Source organism: Phallusia mammillata, chromosome 8 (assembly GCF_965637545.1).
Source record: "Phallusia mammillata chromosome 8, kaPhaMamm4.hap1.1, whole genome shotgun sequence".
Taxonomy (NCBI): domain Eukaryota; kingdom Metazoa; phylum Chordata; class Ascidiacea; order Phlebobranchia; family Ascidiidae; genus Phallusia; species Phallusia mammillata.
Window position 1 is genome coordinate 4,145,026 of NC_137259.1, and position 16,829 is coordinate 4,161,854.

A 16,829-nucleotide genomic window follows, 5' to 3' on the forward strand; every position below is an offset into this window, starting at 1 on the left:
TATAAAATATATCACTGTATATTAAGGTACAACAAACAAATTGTATGAATCATAAACATAGTTTTTAATGAAATTTATTAAAATTTCTTTTCGCGAGTTTTAGGTCAGATTAATTTAAACTGGCAAACCTCCAAATACAGGTTTAAACAAAATAATTACAATGCGAATTTTATCAAAAACATTATATTACCGGCAAATTTTGTCATACAACTAAGTCTTTTCTGGAGGTCGGGGCATTTTCAAAAAAGTATTACAATACAAAAGACTAATTTTTAGTGAACAATTTGTTGCAAAATATATATTAGTATATGTCTATATAATACAAATAAGTCCTAATAGAACATTTTTAACAAGTTCAATGCATTTTTAACCAATTTAATCATATTGCAATAATAAGAGTTAACACACACTAAACTAATTGTTGGAAAAAGCTGTTTGCACATACAAACCTCTAATTTCTGCAGTTTGTTGTGCAAAGCCTCAACTTTGGTTTGATTGTCTTTAAGTTGCTTTTCAGTAAGGGATTGTCTGTCTCTCATGCCACGACGAGTTTCACCGAGTTCTCGTTCCAAATCACGTAGAGCTGCTTGCGATCTTTACACATAAAGAAGTCTTACATTTTTGCAACAGATGTGTTCAATAAAGTCTAACAGCAAAATTATTCACTTTGTTGACATTTTTTGATCAACATTTTTAATTAAAAGTATTTTTGTTTCAATTAGTACCTGTTTTTTAGTAAAATGTTTTTCACTCATTTTGTCAAATGTAACAGCAAAAAAATGTTTTTTAAGTACAGATTAGTAGAAGAATATGGTATATTTCAAAGTTCCACATTTCTGCATTTTTTAGTTTAAAATGTTTGATTAATATTATGTTTAAATAATTTCTGATACAAGAAAATTATTCTTATACTTAAAAAATGTTAGAACTTAGACTGACTTAAACACACTTACATTTACGCATTTATATTATTATCACCAAATTCTCTGTAACTGACAAAGTTTTTAAAAAAGGTCACCTGAAATTAATAAACTAAATAATTCTGAACACTTAACAATCTTCAATGGCTAGTAAACAATTATTTTAGCACGTCTTTGTATGAGAAAACTAAATCAGACCACATAAATGATATTCACTCCAACTGTGAATTATAACAACACCAATGGCCACACTTACCCCTTCTATTCTTTCCTAACGCAACACAAACAACTATAAATACAACCCAGCGTCACCCAACACAAAGAGAACAATGGGCCCTCTATGGTCAAGAGTAAACTTTAAACATTTGGCCATTTTCAAGAAAATCAACAAAACTGGAAAGGCTTATGTTTTCTTGATACAATAAATTAAACATCGGATACAGTATGTTACTAAGCATTAAATGCTTGCAACTTTAATGGTTTTAAAACTGTCTAGGGCAGTGATTCTCAAAATGTGTGCCGCAAAATATGCCCTGTTTTAAAGTGCAAACATTTCCTGGTGTTTTAGGATTCATAGCGAAATACTGGTGTGCATGACAACGTTTCAAAGCTCATATTTTTGGTTATTGGTGTGAAAATCATCCTTACCCACCACAATAAAGTTGAAAATTAAAATTATTTGAACAACTTTTGTTATGTTTAACTGCAAAGTGTGTAGCAAACGGAAGTTTTTGGGGATTTGTTTTTAATTTTTTGATGCACTGTATGCTTAAACAGTTTGAGAGCCTAGTGTCAACAATTTTGCCCCATAAAATTTCAATTTAAAAACACCTAATTTGAAACATCACTACATATTTTTTATGACAGTTTTTAATGTCTAAAGCAGCATATACAAATACATGTGCTTTCAGCAAAATCAATTGTTTATTCTGTTTTTCGTTTGCTAAGGAAAGTACTTTTTGTTGTTGGCTACTTGTCTATTTCTTTAAGAAACAAAGCTTACTTTGCATCATGAAAGCGAGCTTTTTCGTCTCTTGCTCGAATTTCCTCTTCACGTTTTGCTTTTTCTTTCTGTGCCAAACCTCTCATGGCAGCTGCGTTTTCTTCAGCCTTTAAGTCAGTGAGTTTACTTAACAGTTACAAAAGTTATCGATATACATTAACACTGCAAAACAATAAATAAATAGATATTCATGCTTGTTTCAAAATTATTCCAAGGTCTTTCTTACATTTTCAAAAACTTTAACTGTAGCAAAACAATACTTCATGGCAAAAAATGCAAATTTTAACGAAAACAATGCACCATATGAGTAAAATGAATGCAAATTATAAGCTAAAAATGGAACCTAATTTCATGCATAAAAATAAACATAAACAAATGAAGGTGGTTAATGATTTTGAACACTACAGCATGCAAAGCAATCCATACCTGCAACAACAAACAATAAACAGTTTAAAACAATCAGCAAGCAAATATAATATGCAATCAAACAAATAAGATATGACTAAATGTTAAACACCTCAAACCACAAAGATTGGAAAATATGAAAAAAAAAATTTAAGGCTTTTATCTATGTACAAAGTCAGCATGTGACAAATTACTTTCAAAAACCAAGTGAATCCACATTGAAAATTAATTTTGTCATTTTGGTAAAAATAGTTTAATCCATGAAAATGTTGTAAAAGTTTTTTCAAGGTGAAAAAATAACATGATACAGTTGGTATTAAAAAATTCTTATTTATTTGGTTAATAAAAACAGGCATATCTACAAATAAAACAAAATCAAAGCAAGCAAATCTACAAAACAAAAAACCTAATAACTTAATGTGTTGGCTAACCTCTTTCAGTCTGTTTCTCAACTGGGTCATATCATCATCAAGATTGCGCAATGCACGTTCATGAGCTTTTTTCTCTGCCTCAAGTTTAGCATCAGTTGCTGCTTCCATAGTTTCCCTGTACTCCTGCTGAGCCTGGAGAAAATTAACATAACATCAAATGGTACAGTTACAAAATCAATCCATTGTTCGAACTACACAGTATTATAATTGAGTACGCAGTAAACCTTTGTTAATTTAGACCCATTTGGACCACAAAGTTGTCGGGAATATGCAAAGATCTGGATTAATCGTTGTCGGTTAGTTGATGCCTCACTACATCACAAATCATTTGTACCTCAAGTTTTGTCCAAATTAGATGAAGATACAAATTAAACGAATCTGGTTTTACAGTTGTTTATTGCATTATGTATGTTGTATATACTTTATGTGTATATTTATGTATGTATACTATCAGTATGTTGTTTTGCAACAGCAAAAGTGTTTGTCAAAAATTAGAATAGGCTTATCTTAAACTTTAAACAATACACATTCACACCAAAAACTCTTGCGATTTAAAAATGTATTACCTCCATGAGTTTCTTCTTCAAATTGGCCATGTGTTTTTCCAAGGCTTTAAGTCGCTTTTCAGATTGTACTCGATCTTGATTTTCCTTGTCTAATGAAAAATTCAAAAACATAATTATACAAAACAGTACATTTGCAGCAAGCATAAATATTGACTATTCATAAGCTGCAGACAGTGCACACTGTTTTGACCTATAAGGTCTCCTGAGTGCAGTTGATGACAAGAGATCGGCTGTATGGAATATTGTAGCCATCCAATGGCACTCCAGTTTGTTGGGAGTAACAGGATAAAAACCTATGCCTCAATTATTCTGTGTGATGCCACAACTGGGCATCAACCACACAGGTAACTGCCTCACAAAGTAACTGCTTGTGGACCAAAGTGAAGTCGGCTCAGTGTCACAGTATCAAATAGTGTGCATTGTCTGCAGATTATCATTTATTGGCTCATTGCTTTTACATTGATTGTTCATGTTTTCAAAATACAGAATAAGACGCACTTAACGTACTGTTTTTCAACAGACAACAGTTATTACCAACAACATCCATTAGAACATTATGTAGACTTCCAAGTGCGTGGTCAATTTGATCGTTGGAACCTCGAGGTTTAGGAGGTTTTCTGTCACCTCTTCTAACAGCTTTACCAAGCGCATTAATTTGTTCCGCAATTTCACCAGGTTGCAGCATGGAACCCATTGCACGGTGTAGGTGATCAGATAAATTGCCTTTTTCATTCTGTTAAGGAAATATAAAATGGTTAAAAAATATCTTACCACATTTTAAGCCAGTGGTTCCCAACCGGGGAGGAATTTACTTGTACAGGTGGTTTATAAATAGACATTTAGCTCTGGTAATATAACCTGTTGATAAAAGACAATATTGCAAATAATTTTGTATGGTTTAGAACAGAGGTTCCCAACCTGTGGTACGCGAAGGTCTTTGAGGTGGTACGCGAGTAGATTTCGTTTTTTTCACAAAAACCTGGATTCATAACTTTATGTTTTGTTTATCTGGTTTTGTAAAAAAAAACGTTACCTAAGCCTATTGTTATTGTTACGTAACTACTCCTGTTGTGTCGTATCACTACGATCTTCAAAATACAGGTCATGTCATTTGTCAACAAGAAGCACAGTTGCTTTGAAAAACCGTATACAACGCTGTGGGACAGTAGACGTTATAATCATGTCAAGCAGCGAGAATACATGTAACAAAAATCTTATTAAACTTAGTTGTGGTGCTTTAGTGTTATTTTAGTAGGTCAATATTATTATTCTCCATAAAATATGATTCGATCAAATTAGTTGTTCTGCAAGAAGTGGTACGCGTGGCAGTACAGAGGGTCCAAGTGGTACAAGGTCGTAAAAAGGTTGGGAACCCCTGGTTTAGAATCTACTATGTAGTTTATTAGGGCGGAATGAAAATGTTTCAAATTGTTTTGTTTTTTGTGAGTTGTAGGCCATTTAAAAATTGTTAACTAACTCAACGGGCCAGTGCCTAATAAATACTGTTTCTAAGATTAACACACCAATACCAAAAACAAGACATCACATTTATTAGGTATGGTTTGTTAAGAACGAGTCTAGAAACATATTTTTTAATATTTCCTACTTAAGCATTAATGTGGCTGTGGTTCTTCCTTTACTAATATCTTTGTATCCAAGATAATGTTAGTGGTGACCATGTGCTCTTTCTACCGCTTATATTTTATAGCTTGTACACAAACTTTATGGATGTAGCAGACTTTCACAAAAACTGCTCCATGGCGAAAAATGACTGACTACGACCAGTTTGTTGACGCAAAATTCCTTTTAACACATAACAATATCTTGTCATGTGACACCATGCAGTTGGACAAGATTAGTTCAAAATAAGAGTTCCGTAAAACTCTTCAGAAATTGCCACAGCCGACGGTTTTGCACGTCGACAGGGCGGGGTATTGGGTATAGTTTTCAACTAGCAATAATCGCGTCTCGGAAAATCCTCATTGACTACGATATCGCCTCTGCGCAAAGCTGACTAAAAAGCGCCAGACCCGCGAGGCGTATGCGTCTGCAAAAACTTTCGTTTGTGGTGCGCTTCAATCAAAAGACGTGACTAAGACGTATCTGCGTTGAATCGCTACGCATAAAATTTCTTCGCTTGTCAATGCGCGCATTTGTTTTTCTTTTGGTATTTGGCGCAACAATTACTAAAAAGCAGTTTTGTACAATGGTATAAATGACCAAGAACAATCTGTTAAATGGCGCCCGAAATTTTGCCCTGAAATGTACATACCTTTAAACTGTCGATTTCTTTTTGCAAGGCCGCTGATTCAGCTTCTCTATCGCTCACAGTGTTCTGTAGTTTTGCCATCTCTTCCATTTGTTTACTGAGCGTCGCTTTGTCCGATTTGTTTTTGTGATCGCTCTCTTGCATAGATCTACTCAACCTGGTTAGAAACAATGATGTATCACTCCTGTTTTTGGAGTGAATTGCCATGCAAGTATCGATCTTATAACATATTCGCGATCCGCAGAAAATAGCTAATTAAAAAAGGCCTGTCTAAAACAATTTAAATTGGAACGTAACAAATAGATTTAAATAATCCTGTATTGTATTTAGCTAAGTAGTAAGACTTCAATCAGCAACATTTAAAGATCTAGATCAATTTTTGATGCCCTTAACCCCCTTTCTACTTTTTCTTGCTGCTTTAATTTTGGTATCACAGGCTTACACGTTTTTCAACTTTCGTTTTTAATAATGACAAAAGAATTGTTGAACATTGTGTTGTTGGCTAATCAATTAGCTCAACAAAAATCAGCTCAAAATGGTTGTCAGTGTCAAATTTAGATTAAGTTACATATGCTGAAAGTAGCAGAGGGTTGTACAAACTTTCCATTAATAATGCACCCCCAAATTTTGTAGTTTAATATGCGTTTTCTGCTTGGTGGTTGTTTCAGTATTTTTTATTGCATTTCTTAAATAGAGATTTCACTAGTGACCCTCTCCTATAAACACCAGCCTCAGTTTAGTGTCTTGTCAAAAATTACCTCAAAAAAACTCTGGTTTAATTTTTTTTTAAGTTTGTTTCGACTGTAATAGAGAATTCGTAGCTTGTTTCGCCCACCAATATTTACTATACCTATATTTATTGAACTTTCTGCACCTTAAAAATGTCTAAACATTCGCCTCATATACTTACTCTTCAATTCTGTGTTCAGCTGCTTCTAGTTGCCTTGCAAGGTCTGCATCATGGACAGAAAGGTGATGAGCTTCATTTTGAAGTGCACTGTTAAGTTCTTGCATATCATTCATTGATTTGTTCAAAGCATCAAGCTGTAAGTAATGTTGTCGTTAATAGTTGTGACTTTGAAGCATTAACAACTAAACAATAGTGAAATTAGAAATTGGCGATTGAAGATTTTTGATGTGATTTTATGGAATTAAAATTATTCACAAAAATTAGGAATAATGAAGTTTTAATTAATTAAAAAAGTGCAAATAACAAAAGGTATCACATAAAAAGTAAAATATTGAAACAATAAGCAATCATGTTGCCACAAATCACCAACATTCAAATTCTTTGTTTTACTTGGTCATTAATCCAAATTAAGAACAAGTTGTTTTTATAGTTAATAAATCTATTTACATTTCTGAAAGTTATAGATTATCTATAACTAGAAATAATTTAACAAACGTTGTGTCAAGATGAACAACTTAAACCCAATGACATAATTTTACTAAATAATTCAGAACAAATGACATACAACCACCATATGAACCATGACATGACACCACAATAACCATATTACACCAAATTATCATGTTACACCATAATGACCATATTACACCATACCATACATCAACAAATTAACTTGTATTTTGCAAACTGCAGTTTTGTGATCACTGTAAACAAAAAAAATCAGCTCAAAAATCAGTAAAATTAAAGTGTTTATGATTTCACAACAAAAAGTGCAAAAATTGTGATAGAGCCAATTGATTGTTTGTTTGTTATTTTTTTGACTTACGCCTTGCCGGTTGTGTTGCTTCTGGTGAAATACACACACTTTAATCATTTGCTATTTTTTGTGATTTTATGCCTTAACTACCCTATATCAGCAGTGATGTGGGAAACTGCAATGGCAAATGTTTTGATCAGCCTTTTGTAACCTTAACACATTTTAACTTTATTGTTCAAACAATCTGTTGCATAAACTTTAGGAAAAACATTTTCTCCAAATTTTCAAAAAAAAATAAATGTTCTAAATTTTTAAGAAAAAAAACAATAATTTTTTTAAAATTGTAGCCAAAAACAGCATATTTTTTAACATAAACATTAAACAAAAAGCTGATTTTAAAACATCTGCCATTAAGTAAGCATATGATTTTTTGCGCTTGAGCCATGCAGTGACATTTTACTGTAAGTTTTGTGGCCTCATTTATTTGCTGAGGAGAGGCCTGTCTACTTTCGATCGCTTGTGCCAGGTCGTCCGGCAGCACTTCTGCATTCGTTTTGGGTTTCCGTTTACCAAGATCATGCATGATTGACTCGTTTAAGTCTTGGGAGGCTTGCAATAATTCATTTAATTCACCAAGGACGGAAATCTAAACGGTTTTTATTTTCTCTTTTCGATTGGAAATGTTGTTAATTTTGCCCAAAGATTTTTGAGTTTAGTTTCAAAAAAGAAAAAAAATACACATACCATGAGGAGTGATAAAAAAGCTATTGTTTTTGTACACTATGTCCTCAAAACAATTTTAATTGCAACATACTTTAATATAAAATTTAATAAACAAAACATTACATTACCAAAGAAAATTTTGTTAAATGCTGCAAAAATGTTAGTTCCAGCATAATTATTTTTCATAAAAGGCAAAAAAGTTGTTTCTTTTAAATTCAAACACAACAAAAAAACAAAAAAAATATTTCTAATAAATTTGTACATTTACATTATCTGGCCAAAAGTAATTTTTTTAGTTTTATTACTCTTAGTATCTAAATTCCAAAACATTTTTTTTAAACCTCTAATCACTGACCTGTTGTTGTAGTTGACCATAGTCATCAACATCAGCTGCTAACATTGATTTCTCTTTTTCTAAGGTTGCCAAACGGCGTACAAGTTTTTCCTTGTCGCGTAATAATTTATCAAACTCAGCACGCTGTGCATCAGCCTTCTGTTTCACATTTAGAAGATAATCTTGCAGTCCATTCACAATATCTTCAAGTTCATTACGAAGACCAACATCAGAAGAAGTAGTGCCTAAAAAAATTCTGTTTAACTTGTGGTTTCGCTTAAAACAAAAAAGCTTGGGTATACCTCTTTCTAGTTGTTCCTCTAGTTCTTTGATAGCTTCAGTGTCTACAGCAATATTTTTGAGCAAATTATCAAGCACTCGTTCATTATTTCTTATTTGGTTAGCAAGGTCCCGAATTTGCTGTTCTTTTGATGCCATCTCTGCTTTTGTTTGACTCTAAATATTGAAAAAAATATTCAGTACTAAATCATACTAAGGCAAAGTTAGTAATAATGCTTGACTGTCATGATTTAATTACCTAATTATATATTTGTTCCTGCAACAAAGGGTTTGATGAGCTACAGACGGTGCACACTATTTCACCCTATGTATCATCAGTGCAGCTGGTGACAAGACACTGTCATACAGGCTAGTGAAGATACGCTACAGGACTCAGTTTTTTGGTCTCACAGGCTGAAACCATGCCTTAACTATATCTTTGGTGTTGCAACTGGGCATAAGTCACAGGCAAAAAAAAAATTAAACAGTGTGTAATGTCTGCAGGTAACTTATTATTGTATTGTTACATTGTCATCGTAAGATTACTTTTATGTTTTTTACTTCAAAATATGCCACAATTTAACTCAAAAAGGAAAATGTGTAACATGGTATTTTGTTATCAACCTTGCCTGTGTAAGAACATTAAAAAAGCAAACAATTCTTACATATTCAGGACTGTTGGGATCAACAGTTTTCAAATGAGCTTTCAGTCGATCATATTCAAGCTTCGATCTCTGCGCTTCTGCTCGCTGTTGAGCCAAACCATCTTCTGTTTGCTGAACAGTTTCTTTTAGCTGCAAGAATTTTGCCTTCAGTGTTATTTAAAGTTTTAAATCTCTAACATTATCTATAGATTACTGCAAAATAAGGAATGTAAAATTTATACCTGTAATACTGACATTAACAGTTTATGACTTTTATTATCAACGTAATATTAAACAAACAGTAAATAAATTTAATCATGGAACTACTTGTAACCTTGTATATTTTAATCTTACACACTTTTAGACAAATTTGGCATCAGCACACCAAGAGTAGGTTTGGCTGCTTGATTTGAACACAATATAAATAAAAAGAAACTAGAATTACTTGGTTAATTTTGTGTATTTTTGCAGCAAGTCTTTGTCTTAGTTTTTGCTTTTCCTCTTCAGTAAGTCTCCGTTCAGTTGTTGCTTGCTCCAACTTTTGTAGTTCATGTGTCGCTTGTATAACTTGGTTTTGGGTTTCTCTTAATTCACGCTGCAGTGCTGATAATCGCTCAGCAGCTGTTAACAAAAACACATCGATGCATTAAACATAAACAAAAAAATAAAACAAGGAATTATAACTGCCTGTAATAATAGAATGGAAACATGATGATGACATGAGCAGAAACAATTTAAAAAAAAAAGTATGTTCCTTTTTTTGCTCTTTTTAAAACATTCAACATACCACTTAAGAATGTATCCATTTATATTTTATACATACATATATATAATCAGGGTTGCCATATCGTCCTTATTTCTAAGATTTGTCTTTATTTTGAAAGGCTGTGTCTGAGAAAAAATTATTGTCCTTATTTCTAAGAAATGACCTTGTTATTGACTTGAGCCTTATTTTGTCTTGTTTTTAACTATTACAAGTCAAATCCCTGCTACAAGTGAAAGTAAACCTAGATCTGTGTCCTGTTGTGAGATGTACGAACTATTTTCTACGAACAAGGAGTTGCTGGAGCAAACTGTTTCTATCAAAAAATATGGCATGTGATATGTCATGGCTCATATACATGCAAAAATTTGTTCCAAAATGTTTGATTCGTTTTGTATGAAAAAAAAATCAATTTTTCGGTTGTTCTTACTTTTGGATCCTGGTCGATGGCAACCTTGTATATAATCTATTTAGGAAATTAACTGATGCCATTTGGGCAAAATATGTATTCCCTTTTCCTTCACAAGACACCAACTGTTTTTGTTTTAATTAAGGATTTTCTTGTCTATTGGTTTTATTGTTTCATTCACATATAGTGTCCTCCCAGTGCCTTTGGAGAGCAAACTATTTCATGAAGAAGCAAAATAATAAAAACCCACAAAAAGGCCAGGATAAAAAATTGATGCAGTAATAGTTGGAAGAATTTGTGTATAATATCTCAACTGCTACCTTTTTTCGTGGAGATACAAATGTTTAGTGTGGAATATTATTCTATTGCACCCATTTTGAAAGTCTTATATGTAAAAGGATGTATATATCTCAAATATATTTTGAAATTTAGGATTATGTTTTGCTTTTGCTGGATTGGTAAGTAATTTACATGGGTGCAAGAAATACATTTTTGATTTTTTTAAGTATCTAATGTAAGTATGATTAAAAACGGACAAAAATTTGAAACAGAAGTGTCCACATAATGATAAACAGGTAACCTATGCTTGAAAGCAAAATTATAATCACAAATTAAATAATTACACATGGTGTGAAAGCAAGACAAAATCACATACTGAAGCCGAAAAAATAAAGAAATAAACAAAAAAGTAGTTGGTTGGTAGTTTGTTTAATAAAACCACATTGGAATACGCAACTTTTTTTCCCAAGATGCTGCACTGTGGCTTGTCCGTGTTGACATTCAAACATTTGAAATCAGGAGCCGTTACATTTAAAAGCCATTTCAATGGAAAAGCTAATATTTGCCAAGCCCACAAATTAAACACCGTGTGTACGGTGCCGGGAAAAAATGTATGCAATGCAAAAATCAACATTGGCTCCTGTAAGCTAGACATTTTGGGAAATTATGAAAAATTAAAAATTGCTCAAAAATCTTGTTTCAAATACTCCAAAAGAATATTTGTTAATGCTTGTTGTATCTGTTTACCTTCATTTAGTTGTCTTTGCTTTTCTGCAAGCTGAGCATCAAGCTGTCGTCTTGTTTCAACGTCTACCATTCTTGCCTAAAAGCATGCATTTTGATTTTTTAAAGCACATAAACTTTAATTTGAAGGTTTGTATACTATTTTTATAATACAGTAGCGAATCAAGAGTACAGTTTCTAGTCTTGGGTCTATTTTGTGCATAAATCACACAAAAACGAAAAATCTGGTCTGGGACATTTAGTTAAAACTTAAGTAATTTGTACAGTTAAATTTTTATTTTATTATTTGTTTAGATATACAATATAGATAGATAAACAGAATAATAGTTGAGAGGTTTTTAGTCAAAGTAGGGCTTCAAAATTATTGGTTCTTTCAATCAAAAATCTCTCAGAAAAGATTGTGCTTAAAGAAATAAATTAGGAGAATTGGAAAAAATGTAGGATGGTTATTAGGGCCAGCATATGGATAATTATAAATACAGAAAAAACACAGGTGACAAAGTTAAGCAAAACACATATTTTCACTTGCATACTTGTTAGAGGAACGCAACAGGAACACAACATAAATTTGGTGTATTAAACCAAACTGTTTAAAAATGTCTGTTACCTGTTGTGCTCCTGATGCCAAGTTTCTTTCTACTGCCATTTCATTTCTTTTGTATCTTGATTTTCCAAGATAAGGACTGTCATCTTCATCGCCACTTCCCAGCATTGGCATCTGAATTTTCAAAAGAATCAACAAAATTCCTATAAAAGCACGAGTAACCTTTTGCTAACTGACAAAAAAATGAAATGTTAAATCTGAAAAAAAAGTTTATGAAAAAATAATTAAAATCTACAAGTGGTTTTCAATTACGAAAAAGTTCTAAAAAACCTAAAAAGTTCCCACATAAGCACAGTCAAGCTTTTTCAAACTGACAGAAAATCAAAAAGTTAAAATCTTTAAAAAAAAGTTTATGAAATGGAAATTAAAACTTGTTAGTGGTAAAATCAAGCTTAAAGGAATTGAACCTTACATTAAGTGGTTCAAATTTAGCGTCCAGTTTGATAAATGCCAGTTCTTGTTCCAGAGCAAGTTGTTTGGCTTGTGCTTTTTGCAGCTCTTTCGCTTTTTTCTTAAGCTGGAAAAATACATGCAAAAATTAAACCCAAGAAAACAACGCATATAATATGCACAAATAGGAAGGCATAACAATAGTTGACTGTGTTGTGTAGTTGTATCTTTATGCATTTGTCAAAGTGGTATAAAATCCCATTGTTAGTTTGAAAAATGGAAATAATAAAGAAATGTTAACCAAACACAATTTAAATGCCCACACCCACAAAAGATTTCAATTGAAAGCACAGGAAATAAAATTTAAATTGTTTAGCCGAGTGATAACTTTGCCACTTGCTATTATAACTGGAAATTACAGTACAGGATAAAACTTCAACACAATGAAGCTTTGCTAAGAAAACAATTCAGAATTCCTTTATATCCATCTCCCTTTTGTGTTAGTTTTTCTAAACAACCCACATGAAGCCCCTTATTGTGTTTAAAGCACTTTTCACCATTCCAACATTTAACACGCTATAGTATAAGTTAAAAAACTTTCACTGTTGACAAGTGTTTAAAAAGAAAAGCACTAAAATAAAAAGATACTTTCTACAAGCATTTAATATGAAATTTAGTCTTACAGTTGAACCCAGTTAATTGCATTTAAACCCAGCTATTTGTTGAGAAAATTGTCCTGTTATTGATATAATCCAGTTAATTGCATAAAAATGATCTACAAATTGGACATGCAATTAACCAGATTTGTCATCTAATTTTCCAAACAATCGTGCCAGTAACTAAAAATAATACCTAGCAATATGATACAGTTCATACGGAATAAGCGTTTTTATACAACTGGTGTAATGCTAAACAAAATACATACTAGTTGTATTTTTGCTGACGTTCTAGTATTAACAACAGTTTTCCGAAATTTTATCTTCATAAAAAATAAAACTCAATCAACCAGTTCATCTTTAGTGTCCAGTTCTCGTTCTAATTCATCTCGACTGTGAACGGATCTTGCTTCTCGCTCCATCATTTCTCGTTCTCTGGAAGCGAGTAGTTCGTTTTCTTCCATCGACCGACTGTGTAGTTCCACTGTTTGTTGAAGTTGGTTTGTGGTATTTTCAAGTTCACGACTAAGCCTGTCCAGTTCCTCTGCACACACAAAAAATGTTTGAAACATAAAAATAATGAAGAACAAATCTTAAATTCTTAAGAATCCAAGAAACAGTTCTTTTGTCAAAAAATACCCTAAAAATCAAAAAAAAAATCAAAAAATAATGCAAGTTTCAACTATGATAAATACATTTATACTGGGATCAGCCCTGAAGTGGCTATGCAAACCAGTATTCACAGCATACTCATGCAAAACTATAATTTTTAACTTTATACTGCATTTACTGAATTAGAAGGGTGGCTTAGGGCATATTGCCAATGCACACATATACAGCGTGAATCTGTGACCAATGTTGAAATACTTATATGTTCCCCATGCTTATTATATTGAGTCCCTTATGAGTCACTGATTTTCATAACCTTAGTTTCTTCCTTGAGGCAGAAACCTATGGGTCCCCACAAATGCCAAGTTGTAAATAATGCATTTATATTTTGTCTGGAGTTTTTGTAAAGAAATTAAAGAAAATACAGTAATGCTAGTACCTTGAGAGAACCTCTGGGTTGCTTCTTGTCTTTCCGCCATGCTAACAATTTGTCCATCCAGTTTATCAACATTTCTTAGGTGGAACAGAATGTAGGGACGGTGGTGAGGAAGGTCGCAAAGTGGGTTTCCGTAAATTGTGACAACTGTGAGATCATGAAGCCCACGAAGCCGTACTACATCCGTTAACTAAACCAAAAAACATTTGGTTAAAAGTTCAGTACAAATACAAACGCAGTTTGAATCCGATTTTTTAAGACCAAAATGTTTGTTGTTTCTAATTTTGGGGTTTTTATCCTCTGTGGAAAAAAAACATTTTTTGAATTCAGGTCAAAAATATATTTAAACTCTTTTGCATGCTTTGTATATGTTTCAAACAGAATGACACATAACACTGGTAACAAAGTTACACTAACCTTACATTTTTGTTATTGTGCTAAGGGTCCTTAAGGTAGATTAAGCACAAAATGCCACTTTACATGTTAAAACAACTACTGTTAAGTATCAATTGATCCAAGAATCAACATACTGAGTTTATGTTATTCTGAGCGAGACAAACGGTCCTTAACGCCCTCAGCTTTTTGGGCAACCATAATGGCACTTTCTCAATTTGATTGTTCTCCAAATTGAGCACTTGAAGGTTCACAAGCGTCTCTAAACCCTCGATTTTCCTGCAAAACAATACCATGGGGTCAAAGAGCATTAAACCAGTAATAAACCAGTAATAAACCAGCGAAACAGTAGCAAACGTACATGGAAAATAGATTAAAGGCAACATAATCACTGTGGTTAACCAACAGGTTATTGAATTGATTAAATTTTGATTGATTTATTTGCATAAAATTTTGTTTACAATGTGATGCACATTACACAACAAAAAATAAAAACGTTAGGTCTTGGAAAAAATGTCAATAAAAATTTTTGTTGAAAAATCATTTAACCAGAATCTATACATGCATTATGATAAAAATACATAAAGTTTAAACCTGTGACTTTTTCACAAACTTACGTAATCCTGTTTCCAGCCATGTTGAGAGACTTCAGTCTGGTCAGGTGTTCCAGTTTTTCAATTCTCCTGATAATGTTACCACTCATATTTAGTGTGGTAAGATTCTTAAGGACATCCAAATGTTCAATGTACTGCATAGATTAAAAAATATCAAAATTTGAATAAAGTAAAATTAAGCACATGTCAAGATCTGCAAATACATTTTACACAGAAATCATTCAAAAATTCAGAAGAATAAGAAACAAATATTTCTCCTGTTAAGAAACAACCAAAAAAATAAATCTGAATTTTATGGATTGAACACATAAATTATAGAAAATAAACAGTACTAACAAAAAAGCATTACCTTAATCTTTTTATCTCCCGCAAGTGTAAAATTAATAGTCCTAATATCTTCAAATTGGTCTTTCTTTGCAAGTCGCTTTATCATGTTTTCCGTTATGTAGCGCACAAGGTTGCGGCCAGAACCTAAAAAAAACAAAAACAAATTTAGTATATATTGTAAAAAGTACAGCTGCAAAAACCCTAATTTTCACAAATACCACACAAAAAAGTTATTTACATATATACCTGTTTCATCCTGTAGTTCCTGAGAATGTGAGTTATCGGTGCTATCCAGTCTTACAGGGCTAATATTATCAAAACTTCTTGTTGAGTAAGGGCTCATTGCTCCAGTTCTCAATGGAGACATACTTGATGCTCGCGATCTAAAAATCAATTTTGCCAAAACCTATCATAACTGTAAATTCACAATTGCATGACAACTTCATTACTGTTTTCAAATCAAGAAAAATTTCATTATAATTTAATACTCATTAGAAACAATGATGAAAATTACCTTTGTGGTGTAGATGATCTGGATGTTCTGCTATTTCTTCTGCTCCTGTAAGAAGGTCCAGGATTCCTTGTAGGAGAAGGAATTCGACTTCCCGAAGACCCCTTTGGGGTTGGAGGCTGGCTTGGCCTCATTTTTACTATCTACCTACTTTTTTTCCTTTGGACCAAAAAATGTTCATTGAAATCTTACAGCCCAGCCCTCAAATAACATGACATGCACTATGCGTTAAAAGTTTTACAAACAAATGAAAACACAAAGTTTGTAAATCTTTTTTGTTCATATATATATTTTAGCATAACAGCACATTTCTGAAACCACCAAATGTTCTTCAATTAATACAGTAGCAACTCTAAAAATTGTCTGACAACATCTGCACTAAATTCTGTTGCAACTAAATGGGCAAAATTAGCCCAATAATATTTTGACTATTTACATACAAAATTTACAACTTTTAAAACATCGTAAGAGCCACGCGACCGCCAGTCGACATTGCTAACTCGTGTTTAAACGCCAGTGTCCGTTTATTTGCCAGCAATTAATACGATTGTGTACATCCAAACCACCGACAACAATAGCACTTGTTACAACCAGCAACAACTCGTCTATTCATCTTTCGAAATCAACCGCGTCAGGTTCGCAATTGTTTTTCGTTCCGCGCCGTTAGCCAACATAGCGTGGCGGTTTGTTGTCATGCCTCTGCTCGCCCCTGCGTAAAAAAACGTCTCCCGGCCTTTTTTGCGTCAGTTACGGAAGTCATTACGTGACGGCCTTACGTAAAGTAACGTCCATAAATACACAGATTTTTAAGTACTGAGTAGGCCCTGGACAATCTTACTTCCAGTCAGCTGCT

At 32.7% G+C, this 16,829-nt stretch overlaps 1 protein-coding gene and 1 non-coding gene across 3 annotated transcripts in view; both read right to left on the minus strand.

Annotated features, from left to right (window-relative positions):
• The window catches only part of LOC145203978 (centriolin-like), a 33,868-nt gene extending 17,736 nt beyond the window's left edge, over positions 1-16,132 (minus strand). Inside the window, exons 1-22 of one of the 2 annotated variants that reach the window (XM_080076369.1) lie at positions 15,980-16,132; positions 15,712-15,848; positions 15,488-15,609; positions 15,142-15,272; positions 14,662-14,803; positions 14,135-14,321; positions 13,437-13,630; positions 12,453-12,557; positions 12,044-12,154; positions 11,440-11,515; positions 9,687-9,862; positions 9,263-9,391; positions 8,621-8,774; positions 8,340-8,563; positions 7,331-7,351; positions 6,505-6,638; positions 5,598-5,751; positions 3,860-4,058; positions 3,326-3,414; positions 2,760-2,891; positions 1,924-2,030; positions 450-594 (exon numbers count right to left, since the gene is read on the minus strand). In XM_080076369.1, coding sequence (XP_079932495.1) covers positions 450-594; positions 1,924-2,030; positions 2,760-2,891; positions 3,326-3,414; positions 3,860-4,058; positions 5,598-5,751; positions 6,505-6,638; positions 7,331-7,351; positions 8,340-8,563; positions 8,621-8,774; positions 9,263-9,391; positions 9,687-9,862; positions 11,440-11,515; positions 12,044-12,154; positions 12,453-12,557; positions 13,437-13,630; positions 14,135-14,321; positions 14,662-14,803; positions 15,142-15,272; positions 15,488-15,609; positions 15,712-15,848; positions 15,980-16,110 — 3,000 coding nt within the window. In that variant the 5' untranslated portion in view covers positions 16,111-16,132. The remainder of the gene's footprint in view (positions 1-449; positions 595-1,923; positions 2,031-2,759; positions 2,892-3,325; positions 3,415-3,859; positions 4,059-5,597; positions 5,752-6,504; positions 6,639-7,330; positions 7,352-8,339; positions 8,564-8,620; positions 8,775-9,262; positions 9,392-9,686; positions 9,863-11,439; positions 11,516-12,043; positions 12,155-12,452; positions 12,558-13,436; positions 13,631-14,134; positions 14,322-14,661; positions 14,804-15,141; positions 15,273-15,487; positions 15,610-15,711; positions 15,849-15,979) is intronic. The other variant, XM_080076370.1, reaches the window with a different exon arrangement.
• LOC145205735 (U4 spliceosomal RNA) lies at positions 5,197-5,337 on the minus strand. The gene has a single exon (XR_013853717.1). It is a non-coding gene; the product is annotated as a U4 spliceosomal RNA (small nuclear RNA).
• Positions 16,133-16,829: the final 697 nt, after the last annotated feature.